Source organism: Microtus ochrogaster, chromosome 2, assembly GCF_000317375.1.
Source record: "Microtus ochrogaster isolate Prairie Vole_2 chromosome 2, MicOch1.0, whole genome shotgun sequence".
In the NCBI taxonomy this organism is placed as follows: Eukaryota; Metazoa; Chordata; class Mammalia; order Rodentia; family Cricetidae; genus Microtus; species Microtus ochrogaster.
The window spans coordinates 49,125,626-49,151,178 of record NC_022010.1 but is presented as its reverse complement, the minus strand read 5'-3'; the positions used below and the strand labels follow the sequence as shown (position 1 = coordinate 49,151,178).

The 25,553-nt window shown below is 45.4% G+C and overlaps 2 protein-coding genes across 4 annotated transcripts in view; one reads left to right on the top strand and one right to left on the bottom strand.

Moving 5' to 3' along the window:
- Nr1i2 (nuclear receptor subfamily 1 group I member 2) overlaps positions 1-13,504 on the top strand; it is a 39,122-nt gene extending 25,618 nt beyond the window's left edge. For both annotated transcript variants that reach the window (XM_005344976.1, XM_026783714.1), the window contains 7 exons: positions 7,272-7,405; positions 7,838-8,025; positions 8,907-9,181; positions 10,676-10,818; positions 10,948-11,064; positions 11,312-11,417; positions 12,643-13,504. In XM_005344976.1, coding sequence (XP_005345033.1) covers positions 7,272-7,405; positions 7,838-8,025; positions 8,907-9,181; positions 10,676-10,818; positions 10,948-11,064; positions 11,312-11,417; positions 12,643-12,787 — 1,108 coding nt within the window. In that variant the 3' untranslated portion in view covers positions 12,788-13,504. The remainder of the gene's footprint in view (positions 1-7,271; positions 7,406-7,837; positions 8,026-8,906; positions 9,182-10,675; positions 10,819-10,947; positions 11,065-11,311; positions 11,418-12,642) is intronic.
- Positions 13,505-20,944: 7,440 nt separating this feature from the next.
- The window catches only part of Gsk3b (glycogen synthase kinase 3 beta), a 147,697-nt gene continuing 143,088 nt past the window's right edge, over positions 20,945-25,553 (bottom strand). For both annotated transcript variants that reach the window (XM_005344973.3, XM_005344974.2), the window contains one exon: positions 20,945-21,114. In XM_005344973.3, coding sequence (XP_005345030.1) covers positions 21,047-21,114 — 68 coding nt within the window. In that variant the 3' untranslated portion in view covers positions 20,945-21,046. The remainder of the gene's footprint in view (positions 21,115-25,553) is intronic.

Genomic DNA, 25,553 nt, shown 5'->3' with positions numbered 1-25,553 from the left:
AATGGCTGCCCTAGTGCTGGTAATGAGATCCTGGGCCTCTCCACTGTGGGATTAATGCCATACTGGCACTGCCGGTTCAGGTGATTTCTGTCACACCCCTCCTCCCTCCTCCCTCTGAATGGCTGGTGACATAAAGGGACCCTGAGGTACTTTGAGACGTGACTGTGTAGCCTGTCCTACAAGGATCTTTCTTAGGTGGCTCAAACGCTTCTTTCTGTACCAATCTACACTGTACCTCCTTCTTATCAAGCTATAGAAATGATAGAAAACTTGGATAGTATGGGGTACAAACATCCACCAGGACCCCAGGAGACTCAGGAACATCTGTATCCGTTTTAGGTTTACAGGCATAGGTTGTAGGATTTTCCCAGTAATACCATCATCTGTCTTATGCACCTTACCTGGCCATATATTCCAAAGAATTTGTGCCTTGTTTAACTGATTTCCCATCCTTATTTCTTTCAGTGTACTCGTGTATCTCAGATGGTTTTTCTAACTCCTTGAGACTAACATTATATCATCTGTGTAATGAAATCCCCTTTACAGAGGGTAGACAGGATAACAAAGCAAGCACCGCTCCGTGACAAACCGTGAGACAAGACTATGGGGGTAATCTTGGGGGGAATGTTTTAGAGGCCTACTTCTGACCGCTCCATGGATTACAGGTTGCTCTTGGGATTCAGTAGCTAAGGGGGCAGTGAAGAAAAGTGTTGTCGACGTCCAGGATAGTATGACAGGATCTAATCACTTCTGCCAGTTGTTCTGTCCAAAAAGAGCGATGCTGGGTGCCGTGGATGCTCGAGAAGATGATGGCCTAATTCAGCTCTTCATAAGATACAGTCAGTCTCCACCAATCGTCTGGCTTCCTCCCAGTCTACAGCAGGCTGTTGAGAAGGCGGGAATAATATCCGCCTTTCCCAATTCCTGATGAAATCGATATTGTTACATATCTACAGCCCTCGGGTGGGCAGCTTTACAGGCTCCCATCTTGCCTAACAGGGGGAGAAAATGTATCCTGTAAAGTCCGCAGGGTGTAGGGAAGACAACAACCCACCCCCAGGACAAGCTTACACCCCTGCCTCTGTATCCATCTACTGCTCATGCTGTCCCAGTGTTTTGGGGTAGTGCCTGTAATAATCTACTTGGCTGTAGTTTGCAATTAAACCCAGGCGCTTTTCACATGAGTAGGTAACCAAGAAATCTAGGACTCAACATGGTGCCTGTGATGTCCATGTGTGGCCCTCACAGTGGTCACCATTTGTCACCCCATCAGCAAAGCAGCTTCCTACAGTGGGGGCCACCAGTCCTGCTTTATCTCCCACTCCATCTGCCCCCCTTTGGTGCACTGCCATTCAGGTTTTAAAGCCTTCCAGAGACAAGCATCCCCCGCCCCCAGAAACCTCTGGCTTGACATGAATACTGCCACATTTGCGTTCATGTGACCCGGATAGGTCCCACCATTCATTTCCTCCCTTTTTCCTTGTCCATTGATGCTTTAGCACCTTAAGAACCTGATTTGCATGACAGTCTGAATTGTCCAGATCCACCAAAGCCTCTCCTACCCTGTAAAGATCATGTCCCGACCACAGGGCCCAGCAAAGTCACTGAAAAGCCCCAGACCTGCCCTGGGGTCTTTGTAAAGCAACCTCTTAATTTTTGCTTGTTTGTTTGGTTTGGTTTTTGAGGTGGAGTTTCTCTCTATGTGTAACCTTGGTTATCCTGGAACTCATTCTGTAGACCAGGCTGGCCTCAAACTCATAGAAATCCTCCTGCCTCTGCCTCCCAAGTGCTGGGATTAAAGGCGTGTGCTTCCACTGCCTGGCCTGCCTCTTAATTTCTTTTCTCACACCAATACATTTTATCTGGCCCTACAAACTGGATACAAAACACTACCAGTCTCACGCTAATTCTCTCAGTAATTGCTGCCATTGCTTTAATGCCTTCCAGTCCCTGATATTCATGCAGACTTCAGCTGGTGATAACCAAGTGTGTGATGTTCAAATGAACCAACCGATTCCCTCATATGGCTTCAGGTTACACAGATTTTGCCTCAGAGAATTGGTGGTTGATTGTATTGCTCCGTTTCTCTACTTTTGCCTCACTCAGATTGTTCCCAGTTACTCACATGTCCCACAGCTGCACGAGCCAGGTGTGAGAGTATAGGCAGAGTTTTTCTTTTTTCTTATTTTTATTGCACTATACATTTTTCTCCGCTCTGCTCCCTTCCTCCTCCTCCCCTTCTACCCTCTCCCATGACCCCCATGTTCCCAATTTACTCAGGAGAGCTTGCCCTTTTCTCCTTCCTCTTCAGATCCATGGATATCTCTCTTAGGGTCCTCTTCGTGGTCTAGTGTCTCTGGGGTTGTGTGGATTGTAGGCTGGTTTTCCTTTGTTTTATGTCTAAAAGCCACTTATGAGTGAATACATATTATTGTCTTCCTGGGTGGTGTAGGAGGGTCATCTGTCTATGTGTTACTTTCATTGGTTAATAAAGAAACTGCCTTGGCTTTTTGATATGGCAGAATTTAGATAGGTGGAGTAGACAGAACAGAATGCTGGGAGAAAGAAAGCAGAGTCAGTCGGACGCCATGATTCCCCTTCCCTAGACAGACACTGGCTAGACTCATGCCGGTAAGCCACGACCTCGTGGTGACACACAGATTACTAGAAATGGGTTAGTCAAGATGTGAGAGTTAGCCAATAAGAGGCTACAGATAATGCGCCAGTCAGTATTTAAATGAATACAGTTTCTGTGTAATTATTTCGGGTGTAAACTAGCTGGGCACCGGAACACAGCCCGCCACCCCCTTTCACTACACCTGGGTCTGGGTTACCTCACACAATATGACTTTTTTCTAGATCCATCCATTTACCTGCAAATTTCAAGATGTCATTATTTTTTACTGCTGAGTAGTACTCCATTGTGTAACTGTACCACATTTTCTTTATCCATTTTTCAGTTGAAGGGCAGTTAGGTTGTTTCCAGGTTCTGGCCATTACAAATAATGCTGCTCTGAGCATAGTTGAGCACATGTCCTTGTGGTATAAATGAGCTTCCTTTTTTTATACCCCAAAGTGGTATTGCTGGGTCTTGAGGTAGATTGTTTCCTAATTTTCTGAAAAATCGCCATACTGATTTTGAAAGCAGCTGTAAAAGTTTGCACTCCAACCAGCAATGGAGGAGTGTTCCCCTTACCCCACATCCTCTCCAGCATAAGTTGTCATCAATGTAATTGATCTTGGCCATTCCGACAAGGTGTAAGATGGGATCTCAGAGTTGTTTTGATTTGCATTTCTCTGATGGCTACTAAGGATGTTGAACATTTCCTTAAGTGTCTTTCAACCACTTGAGATTTGTCTATTGATATTTCTCTGTTTAGGTCTGTACCCTATTTTTTAAAGTTATATTATTTGTTCTTTTGATGTCAAGTTTATTGAGTTTTTGTATATTTTTGAGATCAGTCCTCTGTCCAATGTGGGGTTGGTAAAACTTTTTTTTATCGTTATGTAGGCTGCCGTTTAGTCTTGTTGACCATCTCCTTTGCTTTACAGAAGTTTCTCAGTTTCAGGAGGTCCCATTTATTAATTATTTCTCTCAGTGTTTGTGATACTGGAGTTTTATTTAGGAAGTGGTCTCCTGTGACAACGTGTTCAAGTGCACTTCCCACTTTCTTTTCTATGAGGTTCAATATGACTGATTTTATGTTGAGATCTTTGATCCATTTGGACTTGAGTTTTGTGCATAGTGATAGATATGGATCTATTTTCATTCTTCTGTATGTTGATATCCAGTTATGCCAGTACCATTTATTGAATATGCTTTCTTTTTTCCATTTTATATTTTTAACTTCTTTGTCAAAAATCAGGTGTTTGTAGGTGTGTGAATTGATACCCGGGTCTTTGATTTTATTCCATTGGTCCTCCTGTTTTTTTTTTTATGCCAATATCAGGCTGTCTTCATTACTGTAGCTCTATAGTAGAGTTTGAAGTCAGGGATGGTGATGCCTCCAAAAGTTCCTTTATTGTACAGGATTTCTTTGACTATCCTGGGTTTTTTGTTTTTCCATATGAAGTTGAGTATTGTTCTTTCGAGGTCTGTGAAGAATTTTGCTGGGATTTTGATGGGCATTGAATTGAATGTGTAGATTGCTTTTGGTAAGATTGCCATTTTTACTATCTTAATTCTACTTACCCAAGAACATGTGAGATCTTTCCATTTTCTAGTGTCTTCTTAAATTTCTTTCTTCAAAGACTTAGAGTTCTTTTTTCTTTTTTCTCTTTCTTTTTTTAAAATTTATTTATTTATTAAAAATTTCCACCTCCTCCCCTCCTCCCATTACCCTCCCACTCTTTCCCTCCCCCTCCCTCTCCAGTCCAAAGAGAAGTCAGGGTGCCCTGCCCTGTGGGAAGTCCAAGGACCTCCCCCCTCCATCCAGGTCTAGGAAGCTGTGCATCCAAACAGACTAGGATCCCAAAAAAGCCAGTACATGCAGTAGACTCAAAACCCAGTGCCATTATCATTGGCTTCTCAGTCAGCCCTCATTGTCAGCCACATTCAGAGAGTCCAGTCTGATCACATGCTCGTTCAGTCCCAGTCCAGTTGGTCTTGGTGAGCTCCCATTAGATCATTCGCACCGTCGCAGTGGGTGTGTGCACCCCTTACGGTCCTGACTTCCTTGCTCATCTTCTCCCTTCTTCTGCTCCTCATTTGGACCTTGGGAACTCAGTCCAGTGCTCTGATGTGGGTCTCTGCCTCTATCTCCATCCATTGCCAAATGAAGGTTCTATGGTGATTGTTAGGAATATTTCCTAAGCGAGCTCTCTGAGGACGCAAAAATTCCCAATCAAGCCAAATCAAAACAAACCGAATTAAGAAATATCCAGGTTTAATGGAAGATCTGTATGTTCTCGGGTGGCCCCGAGGGGGAAACCGGGAAGCCACAGGAACGTGACCCCCGGGAGGAAGAAAGGGGGATCATGTGTTCTTCTTTTGGGGGATCACTTGAGTACCCTGGGGAGTGGTCCCGACCCTACCCCTAGGGAGGGGTCAGGACTGGCCTGCTGGGATTTGAAGTCCAGACCAGGCCTGGGGGCTGAGATAGATGCCAGGGACTGGGGCCTAAGGCTCCCAGCCTAACAGTGATATGCAAGATATTCATCAGTGTGGCTATGGGATAAGGCCAGTTCAGGCGCCCTCTCCTCTGTTTCCCAAGGACCTAGTTGTCATACAGGTCTTTCACTTGTTTGGTTAGAGTTACCCCAAGCTATTTTATGTTACTTGTGACTCTTGTGAAGGGTGATGTTTCTCTGATTTCTTTCTCAGCCTATTTATCATCTGTATAAAGGAGTGCTACTGATTTTATTTTGAGTTAATCTTGTATCCTACTACATTACCAAAGGTGTTTATGAATTGATCATCTTATTAGATGCTGAAAAAAGTCTTTGACAAGATTCGATGCCGTTCATGATAAAAGTATCGGAGAGAGCAGGGATACAAGCAACATACCTAAACATGATAGGCAGAGCTTTTCATCAGGATCGCCGAGTTCTGTCCAGCCAGTCACTCCCAAATAACCACACAGAGATTTAATATTCATTACAAATGATTGACTGGTAGCTTAGACTTGTTACTAACTAGCTCTTACAACTTAAATTAACCCTTGTTTTAAATCTAAATTCTACCCTTTGACTCATGGCTTGTTACCTCATTTTTCTACATGTACTGCTTCCTCCGCACCTGGCTCGCATCCCCTCCAACTTTGCCCTTCTTCCCAGCATTCTCGCAGCCTGGCTCTCACCGAATGTCTTTCTTCAGAGCTATTGGCCAGTAGACTCTTTATTAAACCAATGAGAGCAACACATCTTCACAGTGTACAAAAGGATTAATCCACAGCATGAGAGACTCTTTCATATCTTGTTTAAGTCTTTCTCAGTTCACCCAGATCTGAGGCAGTGTGTTTTGCGATTATCATGGTTTCCTGTAGTGGGCCATTATTAAGGCCTCTTAGTGCTGAGGCAAATATGAGTGTGACACCCATGAACATATTCCTAGGCCAACAGATGGTCTGAGCCCCTAAGCTGAGCTCAAGCCTGCCAGGTACAGTGAGTTCAGTCTCTACTTCACGCCTCCCAGCATGCCCCCGTTCGGTTCCCAGGGTTCCAAGCCAGCTTCTCTCATTTCCCGCACTGTTGGACGGAACAGAGAGAGGCCAGGGCCAAGGGACACCAAGGTCATCCAGATGTAGAAATGAAGGGAAACATTCATTTAGGGCAGCAGAAGCAGTCCTCGGTGGGAAGCCCAGGATGGCTTGGCTGTGGAGAGCCTCTGACATCACGTACTGCCCAGTCACAGCTGCCTCTCAGGGAAGGTGGTGACAAGCTGCAGCAGAGCCCCACACTCCAATCCCACCCTGGGCTCTGTTCTACAGAGCTTCCAACCTCCCCACCCCAAGCCAATCAAAACCCACTAGAAGGGGAGCTGGGGAAGTGGTGGGGGGGGACTGCATAGGTCCAGAAGCTGCTGGGGATAGGGGAGGTGAGAGGTGGAGGTGGCAGTGTTCCTCTGGCTCCCTCTTCCAAGGAGAAAACCAGGTAGGAGCCATCTCCATGGATACCATTAGTAACAAGGTATAAAGACCAACGGGCTCAAAGGCCTGGAGCCAGCGGTTGTCTTGTCCTGGAAAGAGGCTCCGGGGCTATAGGTAAGCATAAAAAGAAAGTCTCATTGTCTGCAGAATCATCTCAGAGGTCTCCTCTTCTGAGTCCCAGACTTTGGGGTAGAATGCCAGCCTACACACGTTCTGTAAAATCCCTAGTTTGTCCTGTCTGTCGCGGGCAAGGGCTGGAGAGGCAGGTGGTATGGCCTCTAGCGCCTGGCCCAGGAGCTAAGTGCCCTGTAAGAGGCTGCTGCCTGGCAGCTCAAACCCGAAATAAGCACCCAGATACTGTATTAATTAAATCATGGCTTGGCCCATTAGCTCTAGCTTTTTATTTGCTAACTCTTACATCTAATTTAACCCACTCCATTAATCTGTGCATCCCTACCAGGTGGTGACCTACCAGCAAAGTTTCAGCACACCTGCCTCCGGGGGCGGCTCCATGGCTGCTTCCTGATTCCGCCTTCTTCCTCCCTGCATTCAGTTTACTTTTCCCGGCCTAGCTAAGTTCTACCCTATCAGGCCAAGCCAGTTTTCTTTATTCATTACTGGTAATCACAGCATACAGAGGGCAATCCCACGTCGGTGCCCCTAATGCTCTTTCTTGTCCCACAGAAGAGCTATGAAGCGCAATGTCCGGCTGAGGTGCCCCTTCCGCAAGGGGACCTGCGAGATCACCCGGAAGACACGGCGGCAGTGCCAGGCCTGTCGTTTGCGCAAGTGCCTGGAGAGTGGCATGAAGAAGGAGAGTGAGTGGCGGCAGGGCAGGGGGACCAGGCTCGGTGGACTGGGACAGGCTCCAGAGGGCAGGGGGATCAGGCTCGGTGGACTGGGACAGGCTCCAGAGGGCAGGGGGATCAGGCTCGGTGGACTGGGACAGGCTCCAGAGGGCAGGGGGATCAGGCTCGGTGGACTGGGACAGGCTCCAGAGAGCCGAGGCGCCATGGTACGCCCTGAGCTCGTGTGTATTTGGGAGCCTGTGGGACTTCAGAGCTATCGGACACGGGTTCTCTGCTGCAGGAAGTGTGGTGGGAGCTGCCTGCCAGGGCTGTGTCCTCTTTTCTCTCAGCTGTCACTGCACGGTTTCTTTGTCTCCATTTGTAACTCTAGTGATGTATGGGGGCTTGGGGAGGACGACCCTGAAGGGGCACATGTGTTGAATCTGCTTCTTTAACTCACAGTGATCATGTCGGATGCCGCTGTGGAGCAGAGGCGGGCCTTGATTAAGAGGAAGAAGAGGGAAAAGATCGAGGCTCCACCATCTGGGGGGCAGGGGCTGACTGAAGAGCAGCAGGCGCTGATCCAGGAGCTGATGGACGCTCAGATGAAAACCTTTGACACCACTTTCTCCCACTTCAAGGATTTCCGGGTAGGAGCTTAAAGCTGTGACAAATGCCCATGGCTATGCCAGCTCCTCAGTACTGAGTCACTTTTCCGAGGTCGCTCATGGTGTGGTGGTCTGCATCACGATTATCTGAGAACTGGCCAGAAGTGGAAAAATCTCAAAATTCTTCCCCTGCCCCCAAACTCATTCCCCGGCCAACTCAGGTTGGGGAATCTTTACTCTCTGCCTGCAGCAGGTAGGAGCCGGGTGAGGATAGTGGAGGCAGGCATGCTGCCCACACTGAAGTGTTGTGAGACCAGGACCAGAAGGAGGATGGCCTGCCAGAATGGGCGTTTGTTGGCTAGCTCTGTCTTCACTCCCAGTGTCACCCCTCCCTCTTCCAGAATTGTCACAAGTAGTTCAGGTGACTGCACCGGCAAAGAATGGTCTAGCTGCCAGTATCTATGTTTCCATTTAAAGCAGTGGTTCTCAACCTTCCTATGCTGTGACCTTCTAATACAGTTCATGTGTTGCCCCACAACAATAAAATGCTTTACTACTTCATAACTATAATTTTGCTACTGTTATGAATCGTAATGTAAATATCTGATACACTACCTCCGGGTTGAGAACTGCTGATGGTCAGTTTTCAAACTCTTACTCTGTTTCCTAGATAAAAAAGGGAGATGCTTAGGACATACTAGGCAGGGAGGCCTCCCTCACCCTTCACACTGGCCATGCAGGACTATGGCTATTAATTCACAGAACACCGCCTGTCAGACAAGGGCTATATATACATGAGGACACCTGTGTGTCATGGCTATGATCTTGTTTCTCACACTGCAGCTGGTCATCAGGAGCCTATGTGGGGACTTGTCTGTGACAACACACAACCTCCCCTCTTTGCCTCCTACTCTTTATCCTAGCTGCCTGCGGTGTTTAACAATCGCTGCGAGCTCCCAGAGTTTCTGCCGGCCTCGCTGTTGGAAGACAGTGCCACGTGGAGCCAAATCATGAAAGACTCCGTTCCAATGAAGATCTCTCTGAAGCTGCGGGGAGAGGACGGCAGCATCTGGAACTATCAACCTCCCTGCAAGAGCGACGGCAAAGAGATCATCCCTCTGCTGCCACACCTGGCAGACGTGTCAACCTACATGTTCAAGGGTGTCATCAACTTCGCCAAGGTCATCTCCTACTTCAGGTAGGTCTTGAGGGAACAATGGGTGTAATCTGTGGTAAAGTCCCACGAAGCTGGGGTCAAAAGACCCTGTGATGTCTCTGCCCCCGGGGACCATTGCTACTGGGGTACAAAGTCTATATGGTTCGTTAGTTCTGTTGCTGAGGGACAGTCAGCTTTCCCATTTTGGAATGGGAACTGATCATAGCAACCTTGTAGGGTGTCTTAGTTAGGGTTTCTATTGCTGTCAAGAGACACCACGACCATGGCAACTCTTATAAAGGGAAACATGTAATTGGGAGGCTTACAGTTCAGAGGTTCAGGCCATTGTCATCATGGTGGGGCATGGGGTGTATAGGCAGACATGGTGCTGGAGAGGTAGCTGAGAGTTCTACATCTTGCCCAGGCAACAACAGGAAGTGAACTGAGACACTGGGTGGTATCTTGAGCATAGCAGACCTCAAAGTCTGCTCCCATGGTGCCATGCTTCTTCCAGCAAGGCCACACTCTAGAAGTGCTACCTCCTATGAGCTTATGGGGACCAATCACATTCAAGCTACCACACAGGGCTGATGAAATTAAAAAAAAAAAAACTCTGAAGAACATTTCCCCATGAGGACAGAAACCATGATTGGACATTTGCAGACTAAAAATTAAGTTGGAAGGGCAAGGAGGGAAGTACATAGAGGAGAGATGTGGGGTTTCCACTGTCTGGTATCAAGTAGGCCATGGGGAGGGTAGCCGCTCCTATAATCCACATCTCCCTAGAGCTGGGCATGGAGACAATGACCATGACAGATGGTGTCAGCAAGAGAACCTGAGACCTGATGGAGTGGGAACCAGCACTCCATAACATGCAGTCTGTGGTTCTAGGGGTGATGCCCAGTGTCCTCCACCTTGCCCAATGGGGGCAAGTGGGGATGAATTACACATGCAAGGAGCACACCGTCAGGCAGAGCAGATGGCCGGAATGGGACAATGGGTCTTTGTTACTGGAAACAGCTAGGAACATGTATGACACTCAGTATCAGGTAGCAGCTCTTTCCAGTGCAAGGTGTGCCATGTGCAGGATTTTGCTCTCTAGAAACACTTCTGGGAAGGGAAGACACTTCTTGACCTGAAAAGTTACCAGGGTTTACTTAAAGGGGCAATCATTGTCGGTAGGCACACAGAGGCAAAAGTTTATGAGGCTAGCGAGGAAGACCCATACATTAAATGTTGGTCAGAGACTGTCTAGGATGTTGGAAGAGACAGGGCGGTCTGTAAGGGTCCTGGACACAGAGCTAAGGAAGCATGGAGCGTTCCTGGGGGTGGAGAGAAGACCTCAGTGGGTAAAGTAACCTGATGGCCTGGGTTATGAGGGAGAGAGATTGGAGGTAACTTGGAAGGAACTGCATCCTCAGAAGGAGGCTGGTCCATCTCTTTCTCTTCCAACTTTTGGATTATGAGCTGGGGACTGGTACCAGCCTGTGGACAGCCCGCCTAGGAGCCGTCATCACCTCCTATTCTTACTGCCAGGGACCTGCCCATTGAGGACCAGATTTCCCTGCTGAAGGGAGCCACTTTTGAGATGTGCCTACTGAGGTTCAACACGATGTTCGACACAGAGACTGGAACCTGGGAGTGTGGTCGGCTGGCCTACTGCTTCGAAGATCCTGATGGTGCCCGAGAGATGCCTGGCAGAGGGAGGGAGGGAGACAACAGCCGAGGGAGACTGGGTGATGAGGGAAGCCTGAGTTCTTGAGGCAAGCTCCTGAGGTGCTGGCTGTCTACCCTATACTCACCCCCAGGTGGCTTCCAGAAACTTCTCTTGGATCCGCTGATGAAATTCCACTGCATGCTGAAGAAGTTGCAGCTGCACAAGGAGGAGTACGTGCTGATGCAGGCCATCTCCCTCTTTTCCCCAGGTGATGGCTCCCCCCAGCTGCTGGCCCCTTCAGTCATCTGCAGGAGGCAGCAGTTCCCTGCCCAGGGAAGGGCTCAGCCACCGTAAGCCTTGCTTCCCACTGCACAGGCAGACTGCAGTCTTCTGTCTTCTTGTTTGGGGTGGTCGGCCAGCCGTTTCTTTATCCTGGGCTGGACTGAGCTTTCTTTATCCCTCTCTGCCTTGCCTGGCACCACAATGCCTTCCTTTCTCTTCCCTTCCCTTCTCAGACCGTCCTGGTGTGGTGCAGCGCAGTGTGGTGGACCAGCTGCAGGAGCGATTTGCCCTCACCCTGAAGGCCTACATTGAGTGCAGCCGGCCATATCCTGCCCACAGGTGAGGATGAACAGGGAGGGGCAGATACGAGGGGGAGCCTTCTTGCTGCCTCACTTTGGGCCTGATTTCTAAGCCCCTACCATGCCTGGGGAAGCTTCCGATAACCAAGGCTCTGGGACTGTTTTGTCACTTTACTGAGACTTCCAGCCTGAGTCTACCTGAAGGGATACTTGTCTGTCCAGGGTTTCCTACATTTCTGTCAAGATGTGGGAAGCCTGACTCTTCTGTCTCTCCCATAGGGTCTTCTAAAGAAGACCAGTAGCAACCACCATGACAGTAACTATAGTGAAACCACTCATAATGACAGTTCATCTATAATAGTACTACTGATACACAAGTGTCCACCTCAGGGCCAAGAAGCCTATGCATATTATGTATATTATAACCCATAACATTCAGAACACTCCCCTGAGGTGGATACCAACACCATGCTATAAGGGAGTCAAGGCGATGCCCAGGATCCCACAGGGTGGAGGGCTACAGCCTGGCAGCTAGAAGATTATCAAAGCTCAGGCTTGTCAAGAAAACCTGTTTGGAGACTGGCATGATTAAGAGCTCCCATGTCTTCGCCAGCCCTCGGATTCCCATGTCCTAGTGCCCAGTCCATGACCACAAGCATGCCGACAGCAACAACCCTGATGACAACGTGCCTAAGGCTTTGAGCATTAAGGCCAGTCTTGGGTATTCTAGCATGAACTTGAAGATCTGCTCTTGCTTGGATACTTCCTGGGATGCTGGGGTGGGGTGGGGTGGGGAGTGGGGGTGGTTACATCTTTATCTGTTCAGTTACTTCTGCAAGGAGGGTGAAGGTGATAGTTTCCTTACCTATCTTGGGGAGATCAAGGTAAGTGTGTTCAGATGTTGGGTGCAGCAAGAGATGTAGGACAGGAATCCAGCCTGAGGGTCCTAGCCGTATTGACTCAGTCGAGAGATTGACCAAGATGACGACTCCCCTCTCCTCCCTATTAATCTATGAATTTGCCACCTGCAAGGTCTGAGCTTTCTACAGAGGTCTCCGTGTGCAGGACTAAGGTGGTGGGGGTGGGAAGAGGAAAGGTAAACAGATGGCAGCTTCTGCCTTCTCACGCATAGGCTGCAGGAATTCCACATCTTGCTTGGCTGAGCTTGGATTTTCTAAGATTGAATTTGTGTGCTCTCAGAAGAGGGTCAGTCTGGTGGGACGGGAGGGGTGGACTGAAGCCCCTACTTCTCTGGTTGCCGACAGGTTCCTGTTCCTGAAGATTATGGGTGTCCTCACTGAGCTGCGCAGCATCAACGCCCTGCAGACCCAGCAGCTGCTGCGCATTCAAGACACGCACCCCTTTGCCACCCCCCTCATGCAGGAGTTATTCAGCAGCACAGACGGCTGAGTGGTTACCCCTGGGCGGAGAGCTCATGGGACAGGCAGATCCAGGCATTCTGTATTGTCACTTCTAGGGCTAGACAGACGGACACACTGAGCGCCAACAGTGCCTTATGACTGCAGCTGGCAGGAAGAGGACATGAAGCCCCCAGTTCAGCCTGTGGCAAGCACTGGCCTTATAGGTTAGCCCCATCCTTGAGCTTGAGAAGAAATCTCTGAATCCCACTAAATTCTAGTGTCGGGTGGGAAGGGAGCAGGTCAAGTTATGTAAGGGTGTACATACCTACACATTCCTAGCCCCCAAGCTTCCTCTGGACCTCAGCTCAGCATCAGGCTTGTCAGTGCCACTACTGAGAGCCAGGAGCTGGTCATGACCTTGTTCTGGCCACATCACTCAGGTCCTGCATCTGAGCAAACACTGCTAATCACTAACAACCCGACTGCTGTAGGGGATACAGCGTGGGCTCAGATGGGGATCCCAACCTCAGAGTTCACGAAGAATGTGGATAGGCACGTGATATACAGTCAGGAAGCTTTATGTGGGTTCTGGTTCTGAATGCAAGGTGCTTGTTGAGGAAGGGGTGGGAACTGTGGCTGTGGGGACCTGTATGGGACTTAGTGTGGGTACATCTGCTCCCCAGGGTCTGGCTTGTTCCCAAGATGGAGCACTGGGGTTACCTATGATAAGGCATCAATGACAGACAATAAACACGTGAAAGCAGAATTACCTGTGTACACCGAACTCCCAAGTACACTCGGATCTTCAAAGCTGAAGTGTATGGAAGCATCTGCCTCATTTGTAATAGTTTGTAGAGCTGTCATGCCTCTTCACAGCTATGCCTACTGCCACACAAGGTATTCCAAGCTTAGGAACTAAGCAAGTATGTTCCTGGGTTTAACGTAAGATCAAGACAAGAGGATTTCAGTAATGAAATTCTGGATAGAGTTATAAAGCATATTTTTAAAAAGATTTATTTTCTGTGTGTGTGTGTGTGTGTGTGTGTGTGTGTGTGTGTGTGTGTGTGTGTGTACGGGTGCCTGAGGAGGCCAGAAGAGGGCGCTGCATTCCCTGGAGCTGTAATTACAGGTGGTTGTGAGCCACCTGATGTGGATGCTCGGAAATGAACTCTGGTCCTCTGGAAAATCAAATGCTCTTAAACCGCTGAGCCATCTCTCCAGCCCCTACTTTTTGACCTTTTTTTCTGGGAAAGAAAAAAAAAATGTGAGAATGAGAAAATAAAATAAAAAAACAGAGCCAGGTGAGACTGAGGTTAGAATACAGGGCAGTCTGGGGAAACAGAGAGACAGTATCTCAAAGCACATGTACACAGCTGTACTCTGTTGAGTTCAGCATTGCCCTTTGTAAGCCTGACCATCTGCCTTTACGACATAACAATGAGCTATTCACCTAATTAGCTTTTGTGCTTGATTATTACATATAAAAATATATACATACCATAATATAAATGTAGTAACCAAAGTTTTAAATGTGTGAAAATACTCGGCTGCAAAGGAAGTTGTAAGTAACTGATTTTTAACAAACAGGTAATTACTTGACTCTAGCTACCTTACAAAAGGCCAAACCGTACTGGCATCAGATGTACAGAAGTCAAAACAGTAAGCTTATCCCCTACCACTCTCTCCACCCCATTTCTACACAAAGACATAAAGAAAGCATTTGTGTTTGGGAGAACATGAAGCCCTTTGCAGCAAACTCATGAATGTAGCTTTCACTCTTTGAAATTTGGGATAACTAAGGACTTAGTTATAACTAGCAATACATTTCTCATTTGGAAGTCTAGATTCTATTCAACTGTATTCATAAACCACACAGGCATCTCTTCTTCCTCTGGGAAATTACCTTTGGTGCTACTCATTCAAAAGCCTGACAGTAGTTAGACGTGGGTGGGGTCGGAGAAGTGAGGTTAAGATTTAAGATGTAATACAGAATACACTCCCTATCCTAGCTGATTTTTAAAACACCCAGGCAGTGCCCTGAACACTAAACTGGCAAGGGCACAGGAATCACAGACAGTAAACATGTATTCCAAGAATGTGTACGATTCACGGTTGGCAGCACAAAAGAGTGCAGACAGGTTATACATCCTCTTAGCACCATGGCTGAGTTTTAAGATTCAGAGATCCAGCCAACCTTCCTGCTCTCCAACGTCTGGTTTCCTCTTCAGCCCCCTCCCTGAGCTTCTGAACAAGTAGAAGCAAGTATTGGTTTCTAGGCATCTTGGTGCCAACAGTTCTTTTTCTGGTTCCCCACTCAAGAGGGGATTGGTCGATTTCCAAAGTGCAGGAGAAAAGATCTGTGAGCCACTGTAGGCCTCTGGCTCTCCCATCACGCACGAACCACTCAGCAGCCACTGTCTTGAGTGACAAATCTACATGTGGGAGGCCCAAGAGTGACCCTTGCTTTCTGGGAAGAAGAGAAACTTAAAAACCAACCCACCCACCCCTAAGCCACCATTAACCGGCAACTCCAGCTCCAGGTAGCTCACCAGTCAGTAGAGCAGTTTCTGTTCACTCAGGTTGCTTTTCTTCCCAGAACCACAGCTCTCTAACAGCGCAAGGTGCTCGGAAAGACTAGCCCTGCTGCTGTCCTACGGTTCAGCACTATGCCTGGAAGGACTCAGGAACAAAGAACCTTTCAGGTCCTGTAGTCTCAACCCAAATGGCCACGGTAGGACCCAAAAATGATGGAGACCATCCCCCTGCTGACCCAGCTCCATTCCCCACTTCTGCCAGTGCTAGCATTATAGGCAGGTGGCACCACAGTGAGTTCCTTCTAAAAATGTTAATAGAACTAGCCCACTAAATAAAAGACCACACTCAATCGAATATAAATTTGTCTTTATTGAAGCAGCAGTTACATGACCTTAAATCTAACCTTTAGGCCTGACAACGAGCCAGCCCTAAAAAAAACCAAAAAAAACGGGTGTTTCTGTTTGCACTAAGAGACACAACATGTTAACATACATTATCCAGTACTGGAAATGAGCAGCCTCAAACACGTGTTGGTTGTATGGGTGACACAGACCCACTGTCCATGGCATTCATGTTTTACAGAGACTCCCAAAGACCATTACTAATAAGACGGAAGAGAAAAGAAAATACAGTCACACCAAACCATGGACACAGTAACCAAAGACAGCAGCTCACACACGTTTTAACCACTGTCCCTTCCAGGGACATCTTCTTTCCATACAGTATCTGCAGAACATCCTCGACATTAAGTCCAGGGGTTTCCAGGCCAGAAGCTGCCCCTCCTGTCTATACATCAGAGCAAGGTCATTTCAAAGAATGAGAGTTGTGTGTTCGTAACAAAGACTCGTGTTTCCCCAGTTAGAGGAGAGGAGATGGTGACGTGACTATATGTTGCAACGGCAAAGTAGGCAGAGTAAAGAAAGAGGGGTGGGCACTGAAATAAAGAGCACACACTTGTGAATTTTAATTTCATTTCCAGGCTAACCTACATTTTATTTAATGCAAATTACAGTACCAGTTAACTATTTCCAAACCAAGTCACATAGAACGAAATGTATTTACAAGGGAATGGGGGAAGGGAAAAAAACATTGAGCATACTTTCCACAAAAAAGTTTATATTTAAAATGAAAAAAAAAAACATTCAGTCACAGAGGCATTCAAGTAGTAATGTTATACAGCGTTTGCTTTTCCTTTATATCAAGACAGATTTGCACAAGTGTTTGCAATAGTTTGTATACAACCCACAGTCCTTTATATATATATATATTATAATAATAATAAATTTTGTTTAGATTTGTTTTTAAGATGGAAGTGGTCACGCTAATTGGTATGTGTACAGGCCCAAGTGATCCATCGGCAACACATTTATAAATGCAAATATTACAGGCAAGCACATTTCCATACAACTATCTGTATCTGCCTGTAGACAGATATAGTAAAAAAAAAATTAAAAATTAACACAAGGCAGTCTACTTTGTCAAGCTAACCCTTTATGTTCTGGCTGTCATTTTGTTTGTATTGTGGAGATACACAATGGAACAACAAGCTTGAATAAAATGGCATAGCCCCGCGAAAAGGCCCCAGACCCCAGGGATCACTTCCCAAGACTCTCCAAGGAGACCTCGGTCTGGGACTCTCCTGTGCTTCTAGCTGTTTCTTTATTTTCAGTGGCTTCAGTTTTTACCAGAAAAGACAGGTTTTACCATAAAGGATGCTCACTTTCCATACAGGGGAGAAACGTGTTCATCTCTGATGAGAACAATCAGTAGTGTCAATAGGAACCAGACACAATTTTGACTTAAAACAAAGAAAGAAACAAAAACAAAAACCCCAACTCTGGGAGATCTGGCACTGGCCAAACTTCCTTTGGAAGATTCCAAAGTTAAAACCCTTAAAAGGGAAGGGAAATGTAACAGAATTGCCAGTGTCTTTACATCCACAGGGATAGAGAACACAGTCCTCTCAGGACCTCTGTATTGGTGTGGACAGGAAGACCAGGTAGATACACTTTGCTAAAACACAAACCTAATAAATGGGTCTAAAAGAATTAAAGACTTAAGTAAAAAACAACACAGAATGTTATGGGAAAGAAGGTGCAGTCTTCTGCCATGTGCAATAAACATACGATGTCTCAAAAATAGCAACCTTTGGTTTGGTAGTGGCTTTTTTGTTTTCCTTCTTCTATTCAAGACATACAAAGTAGTTGGTGGCAAAATGAATACTTTTTTTTTCTTTCAAAAGGCCATATTAGGCACAGTTAGGAAACTGATTTTCAAGAAAGAAATTAAAATGATGCTTCACCCAACAAGATGGCAGGAGGGAGGAATGGGTTCAGAGTCCACTTGACAGTCCTCACCAGCACAGCACATGGTACCGCAGCTGCCAACAACTTCACCAGGGCACCCAGACCACTGGTGTATCAAAAAACAAATGCCACCAAGACAGCGTGACTTCTTTTTCAAAAATCAAACAAAACCGATGTCTCTTTCTCTTGGTTGGGAGGGCAGTAGGTGGGGGCAGAGTGAGCGTGGGATCTTCCCAATCTGCTGCAAGGCCCGCTTTAGGGCTTGAGGAAAAGATGAGCAAAACCCAATCGATCCGACATCCTCCAGCTCTAGGACTCCCTGCGCTCTACCAAGTCCCTGCACGAAACTAAGTGTGAAATGAAACCAGTCGCTGTTACTGAGGAGGAGACAGACACACCCAGAACCAAAGAAAGGCAAGGCTACAATGAAATGAGATTTCAAACACAGTTTCCTCTCCCCTACTCAAACTGTGGAGGGGGCAAAGGTGCTGTTACCTTGTAACTTCAGACGGAAAGGGGACTGACAGGGACACATGGATAAAGGAAGTCAATTAAAAACCAAAACAAAACAAAACCAAACACACGGAAGCGAAGGCACTCCAAACTATATAGATACACTATACATTGCTAGAGTTATTGTTACAATAATACAGGCCGGTACCTACTGTACAGAGTCAAAACTATATGGCTTTAAAAAGCTCGTCTACATTTTTGTCTGGTTATTAAACAGAATCACTGCCCTGAACAGTAACTTTTTGCTCATTAATAACAGTTCCTGGGTCCACATATTTACATACAAAACAATAAAACTTAAATTTAAAAACATTGAAAGAAAACATAATATACAAGCTTGAATTTGGTGAGGAGCTTTTAATTATTATTATTTACAAAAAGATATTCAGACACCTGGATCTCACTTGTATAAGTTCTGTGATCCTGCCATGATCCTTGAGAAAGAAAAATCGTGCACCTCAGCCCACACACACACACACACACACACACACACACCACACACACACACACACGCACGCACAGAAACACACATCACGCACGCACACAGGTTAGAGAAAAGCACCTAACCTTGCTCTTCTCTTACCCCATCTGGGCGGTGGGGAGTACTTGCTAAAAGCAAGCACTGATTTTTATGGACTCTAGCAAGTACACCAAGTCCAGAGTAGTGTCTGTGTCTGGCTGGGCAGTTTTATCTGAAAGCAGGTTCCCCTCTTAGGCCACAGAACCACTTATTCAGACTCTTTACAAATTCTTTCTGAAAACGGCCTTCCAAGTCACCCCTTCTAGGAACTATGCTGTCAAAAACTTTGATTTCAGAATTCTTTCAAACTCTATCTCTCGGAAGCACTTCACAGAAAGTAAAAGCCTATTTGTTTGATTTGGTTTGACTAAGCATGCTTCCTTTCTTGTGAACTCTGATAGAAGCAGAGGTTTGAGAAGCCCCTTTTGTGGCCCAAAGAGCGTAGCCGCACAGTGAGTGAAAAGTCAGATGGCTCGCTGCTGTCTCTCTACTATCGATTCATTTCGGCAGGCAGCGCAACTCTCTTGGGGAGTTACACACGCAGTCGAAGAGGCATGACAGGGTGCTAGGGCCTGGACAAGGGCTGCCAAGAGACCCCTCTTTCCACCCACCTGGAGGGCAGGACCCCACCCCAATGACTGAAGGTGGTAATGAGGGCTCTGTAGGCCTCATCATTTGCTGACCTTAGCAGACACCGGGGAAGGAGAGGGAGGAAGGAAAGGTGGCCATCACTCAAGTGATCTTTAAATGTGAAAGGTAACTGATTGTGCCTTAAAGATTCATAGGTCAAGTAATGGCCCATAAGCACCAAGGTTCATTTTAGAGTATATAAGGCCCACAAAGATACCAACCTTAAAAGGATCAACAAACTAGTTATGAATTCTGTTCCTCACTCAAACGTAATCCTTCAATCCTCCTTGCTTTCCAAGGAATATTGCTTTGTCTTCAAATAACAAGAGACTGATTCTTACACCATTCATTGATAAACACAGAAAACTAAAACAAAACTCTTAATGATTGAGGGAACATTCTTTTCATGATTCAGTCAGTCAATTTTGATATTATAGACAAAAAGAAAAGGCAGTATTGAATATATGTATATATAACATATATACACACATTGATATAATCAGTTTTCCTATAAAGTCAGCAGGTACAGGTGACTTTATCATTTTGATGTGTGGTTTTTAATATGCCTACCACTTAAAATCATAATGGCTTATCTGACATGCATCAATAAATAAATTTAAAAAGCATGATGTTAAAAAGCAGAAATTAAATATACAGTCTAGATTTGGATTTAAAATTAGAACTATGTTTAAGAACGTGGAAAGTCTTGCAAGCTTGATTTTCAATTAATATATGAAAAATAAAGCAGTAGACTGTTACAGTTCACATTATTTAGCTACAATGTCTTCTCTCAAGTGTATTTTTCTAAGGGAAATAACTTTAGAAAACTCTGGACAAATTCATTCACAGTGGTGAGATCTGCCCCTGGCCTGCTGCCTTCCTGTCATTTGCCTTCTGATGCACCCAGAGCTGCTGGCTTACTACCATCTCCAATATCATATCAGGGCACCACCTCAAAACAGCATGAAGTTATGCAGACAGCCTTTGGTCAGGTGAACCAAGATCCACCCCAGGGCATGGGGCTGTGGCTCTCCCTGCAGCCTTCCTAAGCCAGCATCTGCAACACTTGCACTGGTCAAGAGCAAAACAAACCTTAAATAACCAATCACAAATCTTTCCTTATAAGTTTCAGACTTTAGTGACCTCCCTGGGCTATGAACAATACACATTTCTTCTCTCTCTCTCTCTCTCTCTCTCTTTTTTTTTGGTCTGTCACACCTGCCAACAACCTGCCAAAGGCAAGTCTTCAAATACCCGAGGCTATGTATACATTTTACAGGTGACATTAAGTCCCTGTTGAGTACACCTGCTAAGCTCCCAACCAATTTCAAGCTGTGCACTGTATCAAAGTCCTACACCAGACTTAAAAAAAAAAAAAACCCAAATTCAGAAAATAAACCAGCACAGAACAGGTTTTCTTCTGTTGTGGTGGGGGCATGAGGCAGGAGTCTGGTCTTTAAGGTATACAATAGCAGACGTCTGATTTAAAAAAAAGAAAAGATAAGATTGTCGTGGGAGAGATTGTGTGTTCTAGTGCTCTGCTCCTCCCCCCACCCCAGCCCTCCCACCCACCCCTTGGATCTCCTTAAAAGTGAGGACACAATGAAACTGGTTTGTATTTATAGATATTTTACAAGGTTAAATAAGAACAACAATAATAAAAAAATTGAACACTAAAATGAACAGGGTTTTTTGTTTTTGTTTTTTTCCTCTTTTTAATTTTCTTTCCAAACGTGACCAGTGTTGCTGAGTGACACTCAAGTAACTGCTGGTTTTTCCTGCGCAGCTGGCTACTTGGGGCTGTTCAGGTGGAGTTGGAAGCTGATGCAGAAGCGGCATTATTGGTCTGTCCACGGTCTCCAGCATTAGTATCTGCAAATCCAAAGTCCCGAGAGAGCGTGAGCAATGTTATGATACCACAAAGAGCACAAGTACACTGCTCCACCCGCACACAGTGCCGTGGCCTTCCAAAGCTGTTAGCTGATACACTGCTTTCTGTTTGGAGCTAAGTGGTGGTACATTTAACACAGTACAGACTTGGGCACAGAAGCCGTTTCTGTCTAGGCATTCGCTATAGCTGGGACCAGCAGTACTCAGTTTGGAGTCTAGCTCCCCGAAAACAAATGAAGACACACAGATGGGAAACTAGCTAAAGATTTTGAGCTATGCCCCAACATGTATCTGGTAAAGTTATCCAAGAATACACTTTACTATTTAAGGGCACGTTGTTCGGTTTATCAACTCCATAACCACTGTACTTCCTTCCTTCCTAAACTCTTCGTTTTCCTGGTCCCCAAATAATCTACCCCACATCCATTTAACCCACTGGGGGTCAGGCAACATGTGAATACTTTTATAGTTCATTAACTTTTACCTCAAAATATTTCAGGCTGCTATCAGTTCTACTTTCATATAAATAAGGTGACCTCGGAGTCATACTACCAGGGCATGGGGACATCTTAGTCACTGGCAGGTGACATGTAAACCAGAACATACTCTCTAAAGCCACGCTGAGCCTTTCCCAGACATCAGTGAATTGCTAGGGATGAGGCTTCATTCATGACATGACCTGCTGAAAGGGAGTTTCACTGTTCAGTCATCCACATTTGGTGTGCCAACAATACAACAATTCCTGTTTAGATAACAGATCCCCAGGCCTTTCTTCATTTTTATGATTCAGGCACAGGTTGTATTAAAAACTGTCAGAAGAAGCCTGGAAAACCAGGGTTACTTCAGAGTTGTAATGCATCCTTCTTGTACCATTTCCTGTGTTCTACACAACTGTCAGCAAACACACAATCATCACCAAACACCACACATGCTCCCCACTTTCTGCACAAGATCCCAGGAACTGCTGCTCCATCTTTAAACCCAGGACTTGAGAGGCACCCACTACACCCTCACATAAACTAGCACTGTGACAGCTCTGGCCATGTGATCTAGCTGTGCCAGCTGATGCCAACCAAAGTGTGCACTAAATGCCTACCCACACCAGCAAACTGCACATTTATGGCAACTTACTCTTTGGCAAAGTCCTATATAGCTAACAGTTTTCAGATGCCCTTTCATGAGCTATAGCCCATTAGTGTATGACCTAATCTAAACTAATCTCACCTTACTTGAGTAAATTCAAAGACTGTTTACACGATCACCATGAATATACAAACCTTCTTATGTGATCATACAACTGGAAACTGATAAAATCTGTAAACTCATTTCCAGTTACATGATCAGAAAAAAAAAATTAGAGAAAAGGAAGGAAGGCATAGAATCATCCTAAGCTCCTGTAGCATCCTCCAACATGACACCAGGGATTCATGTCTCCTGGCATCTATGCTCTTAATGTAGTCCTTTCCCACACTAAACAAGACTGACCTGCGTAGCCAACCAGATACTGCAAAAACAATGGCATGCGATTTCTAAGGCTAGGAAATAAAAGACACATGGTTTCCACCTTACTCTCTCTACTGGACCACTTGGTGTAAGGAAAGCCAGCTGATAAGATCCAATTATGGCACCATGACGAGGCCCACAGAAAGGGTGGTTAGCCCTCCTGCCAAACATGCTTGCTAGCCACACGAAAGATGCAGTCTGGAAGTACATCTTCTAACCCCAGGAAGCCATCAGATAACTGTAACCCTAGGTAAACCCCCCTTATTAAAAACAGATTTATTTTTTGCTCATATATCCTGATTATGGCTATCCCTCCCTCTACTAATCCCAATTGCTCCCCACATCCCCTCCCATCCAAATCCACCCCCTTGCTGTCTCTCATTAGAAAACAGACAGACTTCTAAGGGATAATAAAATAACAAACATAAAATAAGACAAAACAAAAATCTAACACATCAAAACAGAACAAAACACATAGAAGGAAAAGAGTCCAAGAAAAGGTATGAAGAACAGATAGAGACAAAGATAACCACTCAGGAGTCCACAGAAATACTAGACTGGAAGCTGTTACATACAGACAGCTTAACCACACCACTGAGACTCTCGCCCAGCCAGGTGACTTCCGTGTTCCTAACCCAGAGAAGCAAATGATAGATAATGTTCAGGATGGCAATTCGGAGCTGTAAACAGCAAATACATCAACATGTTGAAGAACTTAAAATGCCACTAAGGGTTGTACCCAGAGGCCCAGGAAAGCATCAGTGACCAAGCCCCTCTGCAAACTGCCATAGCTAGGTAAGGCAAAGGTGACACCAGATAAACTGCTTCCTCCTCAACTGGTTTCTTAAAGAATTGTCTTCTGAGAAGGGTATGTAGTTCCAGGGTTTTTACACTAGATCCCATGAAAAAATTACTCTAAGAATTAAAACTACTTTTCTGATTGTTTCTTTTCATGTGCGCTCACATGTGCATGTGTGCATATCACTGTGTAGGTGAGGCTGATGCTGGATCTTCTTCTATTGCTCTTTCACCTTATTCTCTGAGGCAGGCTCTCTCAATCAAACCCAGAGCTCACTTCTTTCAAAAGTCTCCTAGCCAGCTTGCTCTAGGGCTCTCTCTCTCCATCCTCCAGAGATGGTTGGTTGGCAGCCACACCCACAAGGTCTTCGCATGGGTTCAGGGATCCAATCTCTGACACGCTTGCTTTCTTGCTTGGACAGTAAGTACTTAACCACGGAGACATCTCCCCAGCCTCAAGCCATTTTTTGGTTTGGCTCATTTTTTCGAGATAGTACTTTATTCTCAGCCCAAGTTGAACAGGCTGGTCTTGACCTCTCAGTGACCTTCCTGCCTCGGCTCGCCAAGAGCTTTATTACAAGTCTGCGCGACCACACCAGCTTCTAAGTTTTTGTACACAGAAGTCTGTATCTGGTAAACATTTTCTAGGAGAGTAGAACAGGAGTGAGTGAGTGAGTGAGAGTGTGTGTGTGTGTGTGTGTGTGTGTGTGTGTGTGTGTGTGTGTGTGTAAGAAGGCATACTGCCTCTAGCCCCAGATTCTCAGAAATAAGGAAGTTACTAGATTCTGGGGTTATGACCACCACCATCTGTATCAACATTGAACAAACTACCTCATTGTAGGTTTTCAGGCCATAAACTCATCTTGACTTCTTCTTCTTCACTCATTTAGTATTAGCAATTCCTATCCATTTGGGGGCCGATGTGATCATCAAATTTAAAAGATGGGAGACAGTGGAGGGTCATACTTTACACTGTTACAAAAGGTCTTAAAGGCAGAACCCATGGAATAGGTTGGGAGGTGAGAACAGAGAATAAACATAGTTGAGGTTCTAATGGTTCTGCCACCATGAAGCCAGTATTCAAAAAGTGTGGGTCTAGAAGAAAATGACCCTAATCCACAGAAATGCTTGTGCTATGGCCCAGTGGTAATGACAGAACATTCTATTTGTATTGACCAATGTGGTGAAAGTTATTACATATGGCTACTCAGGCTGCAATTAAACATGAACACAATTTAGTATCTTATTTGTCCTAAACACTTTTCAAGTTCTCAAAAATATAGTCATTAAAATTTTAATATTTCTACAACTGGCATATTAGAAGAGGATATTTTGGATAATCAAATTAACCTTGGGCAAATGCATGTATGCTTGAGAACTCAAATGCATTTCATTTCTTTATTTCCTTGATTATGCTTGACCAACTTTAGTCTAATGCCAGTATGTCTGTACTTATCAGGCTTAAGGTAAGAAATCTCATGACATGTTAGGTCATATAAAACAAAATTCTGGCATTCAGAAAATATTATTTATAGTACACAGGTAATTTAGTCAAGCTATTCGGAGTGGAAATAGTGCTAATGTAGAACAATGTCTTGTTATAACCTGTAGGGACAAACAGAAACAACTCTTCACTGGAATCAAAGTGTACCCCCAAACTCACACTCACACTGACACTGAGCTTATAACCTACAACAGTGAGATCAAGCTCCACCTATGGTCAGGTTTTGCTTGTTTCTTCATAACACTTATTATGATCTTGATAGTTAATAATAAGGGAAGGGAAACCTCAGCAACAACATCTTCAACTCTATCCATATTATTCCCAGACAGAGCTGTGGCACAGGTACCAAGGAAGCTGCTGGTCATTGAGAAAATAGTGAAACATAGATGCTTGTGACTCAATCCAGCCACCAGGGTTCATGGTTAGCCATCAGTGAGACTACTCAGATCTGATCTGCTGGCAGTAGGGAAGTCTCAGCTGTCTGGATGCTCAGAAGTAGAGCACATTCTAAGTAAGAGACTTGACTGTTAGGGTAGAGAACCAAAGAACATGGGGTTATGGGTAATATTTTAATTTTTTAAGTTAAAAGTGCTAATTTAGGAATAAAGAAAAAAAA